Below are 2,989 nucleotides of genomic sequence, written 5' to 3' on the forward strand. Positions count from 1 at the left end.
AGAGTGCGGTGCTGATAACACCAAGGCCCCGGGTTCGGATCCCTATATAGGGATGGCCGGTTAGCTCACTTGGGAGAGCGTGGTGCTGACAACACCAAGCCAAGGGTTAAATCCCCTTACCGGTCATCTTTAAAAAAAAAAAAGAAAAAAAGAAAACAGGACAGAGAGGGTGGGGGTGACATGGAGTGGGAGGGGGAACACTGGATCCAGCCTGGAACCCCACCAGAGCCATCATCGAGGGCTACCAGGGAGGTGGCTGACCAGGTGCTTAGGCACCCGCAGCAAGGGATCTGATGAGGAGCGGCTTTGAGCAGGGCCCCTTTGGCTGCAGAAACAGTGGGAGGCTGGGCAGTCGCAGGTGGGAGCTGAAAGGGGTGGGTGCAGATTAGGACTTGGAGAGGGGAACCAGGGATAACCCCCTTCAGTGGGTTTCTGACTCTGGCAGCTGGGTGGACTGGCAGGTTTGGAGAGCTCAGCTCTGCGGTGCCAGGGGATGGTGGTGAGACTCAGCTGAGAGGTTGGGTTTGGCCCAGCTAGGGGGCTGCTTGGCGTGGAGCAGCCTGGAGCCCCAGAGGTAAATCACCCAGGGGAGCTGTAGAGAGGGAAGCAGCAAAAGAAGGGGATAAATGCTTGGTGGGGCGGGGGGATGGTGTGTGTGGGGAAGGCCACCAGGGGAGGCAGCCGGAGGAGGGAAGGACCATGGGTGCTGGAGGGAGGGTCTAAGCAGGTGGCCCCCAGGCAGCAGACCCGGTAGGGACAACCAGAGATTGGCTCAGAGGGGAAGGCCCAGGCCCATCTAAGCTGGGGAGAGGGCGGCAGCCTCCTGCCATAGTTGGGGGTGGCTGGACTCAGGGGCATCAGAATCCTGCTGCAGCTCCGGCCCCCACCTGGTCCAATCCAGGGTGTCCAAGCCTGTGTGGTCTCCCCTCTAACCCACCCATCTCTTGCTTCCACAGGGACAATAAATGTGACTACTGGATCAGAACTTTTGTCCCAAGTTCCCAGCCCGGCCGGTTCACCCTGGGCAACATTAACAGTGAGTCATGAGTGAGGTGGCACCCTGGGGTTGGGGTTCCAGGGGGCACAGGCATCCCTGCTCCTCCACACAGACGCTGTTCTGGGCTGGGGAGAAAGGGGACTACTCCCTCCTCCTGTCCAGGACAGGGCTGACCCCTTGCCATCCGTGCCCGCAGATTACAGTAGAATACAGAGCTACACAGTGCAAGTGGCAGCCACTGACTACAAACAGTATGCCATGGTGTACTTCAAGAAGGTTTCTAACAACAAGGAGTACTTCAAGACCACTCTCTACGGTGTGTCCTCACCCCACCCCCTCGGGAACCCGGCTCCTGATCACCCCTGGGGGGAGGGAGAGGGGGAGGGGGAGGAGGCCCACCCTCACCCAGCTCCCAAGATCCTCTCCAGTTCCAGCCCCACTCAGGGAGAGCAGACCCTCCATGAGGAACAGGTCTGAGGCCTCATTCACTCATTCAACAATATTTATGGAGTGTCCACCTGTCGCTCACTGACCATCTTGGCCACAGGGAGAACCAAGGAGCTGTCCCCTAAACTGAAGGAGGACTTCATCCGCTTCGCCAAATCTCTGGGCCTCACTGATGAGCACATCGTCTTCCCTGTCCCAATCGGTAATGGCCGGTTGGGGACGGGGGAAGAGGACATGGGGATTTATCCAGGCCTAATGCTGCCCCACCAGGGAAAGGGGGAGAGAGGGACTCGGTCCCCTGCTCCAGTCACTACAGGGGTGGATGGCCTGGGAGCTCCCTGGGAGCCACTTTGGAACCAGGAAGATCCTGTCCCACCCTAGGGTCTGTGGGCCCCCTGGGGATCCCAGCCCCAAGAGCTCCTCCCTGACAGTTTAGCCAGTGCCGGCCTAGAAGACAGTTTCAGGCCCAGGTCCACACTTCCCCAGCCTCACTGCCCTGGACCACCTCCTCCTCACACTCCCAGGTCCCCCTTGTCCTGGGCCACCTCCCCTCTGTGCCCTGGGTCTTACATCTCCCCTCCCCCTGAGCAGGGGGCTCCATTCAGAACACTAAGAGAGCCACTAGTCTTCCCAAGGCTCAGGGGCTGCCAGGGCTCCAAGGGTAAACAGGCAGGAGGCCTGGGGTGCCCGAGCAGCTGGAGCTGGGCCTCACTTGCCTCCTCTGAAGCACAGTGTCCCCCAGGGCAGTCTGTCCCCTGGTCTTTCTACCCCACCCCATGCCCCATCCCTGAAGGGAATCCCAGATCTTCTGCAGCTGGGCCAGGCTGGGCCTGGGGCAGGCCAGGGGCAGTGTGAGGGTCCTGGCAGTCTCACGTACATGCACACACATGAGCACGCGCGCACACACACACACATCCCTCTGCCTGTTCTGATGGACTTTCTCCTCCACAGACAAATGCATCGACAACTGAGCGTGCAGTAAGTACGGCTGGGGAGGCCAGGGGGCCAGGGCTGGGGGTCTCAGGGCTGGCTTTGTTCCACCCCCTGCCCACAGCACTGCTGCCGTCTTTACTCCATGTCCCCCTCTCAGGTGCCTCGTGTCTCTCCACCCCATTTCCCTTGTGTTGGCCTCTGCCCAGGGTGCCACCCAGCTGCCCCACCAGCCTGATGCCAGTGAGAGAGCTAGGAGACCTTTCTCATGGTGCTAGTCACCCAGCTGCTCCCCAGGCTACCCTGATGATGGAGCCCCACCTTGTCTGCTAAATAAACACATGGCCCCAGGCCCCCCCAGTCTGCACTCCTTGACCCCTGGGCCATCGGGGAGGGGGACGGGCAAAGGGTGGACTCACACCAGCATCACTCTCTGCACCTGTGGTCCCCAGTGGGGGGTGGAGGCCACAGAACCCAACCTGACGTTAGGGTTGCAGAGCAAAGGCGCAAGGGGAAGAAGACTCAAGGGCTTGGCCCTGTCACCCAGCAGCCCCTCGCAGCTGACTGCCCTGAGTCCTTCCTACGCAGAATAATACCACATCACTCCGGCTTTGC

The 2,989-nt window shown here is 60.5% G+C and overlaps 1 protein-coding gene across 2 annotated transcripts in view; it reads left to right on the forward strand.

Annotated features, from left to right (window-relative positions):
• The window catches only part of LCN2 (lipocalin 2), a 4,591-nt gene extending 1,863 nt beyond the window's left edge, over positions 1–2,728 (forward strand). Inside the window, exons 3-7 of one of the 2 annotated variants that reach the window (XM_008579050.1) lie at positions 957–1,036; positions 1,194–1,313; positions 1,545–1,646; positions 2,396–2,422; positions 2,499–2,728. In XM_008579050.1, the coding sequence (XP_008577272.1) occupies positions 957–1,036; positions 1,194–1,313; positions 1,545–1,646; positions 2,396–2,415 (322 nt within the window). In that variant the 3' untranslated portion in view covers positions 2,416–2,422; positions 2,499–2,728. The remainder of the gene's footprint in view (positions 1–956; positions 1,037–1,193; positions 1,314–1,544; positions 1,647–2,395; positions 2,423–2,498) is intronic. The other variant, XM_008579044.1, reaches the window with a different exon arrangement.
• The last annotated feature ends 261 nt before the right edge of the window (positions 2,729–2,989 follow it).

This window comes from Galeopterus variegatus, unplaced genomic scaffold (genome assembly GCF_000696425.1).
Source record: "Galeopterus variegatus unplaced genomic scaffold, G_variegatus-3.0.2 Scaffold80, whole genome shotgun sequence".
NCBI lineage: Eukaryota > Metazoa > Chordata > Mammalia > Dermoptera > Cynocephalidae > Galeopterus > Galeopterus variegatus.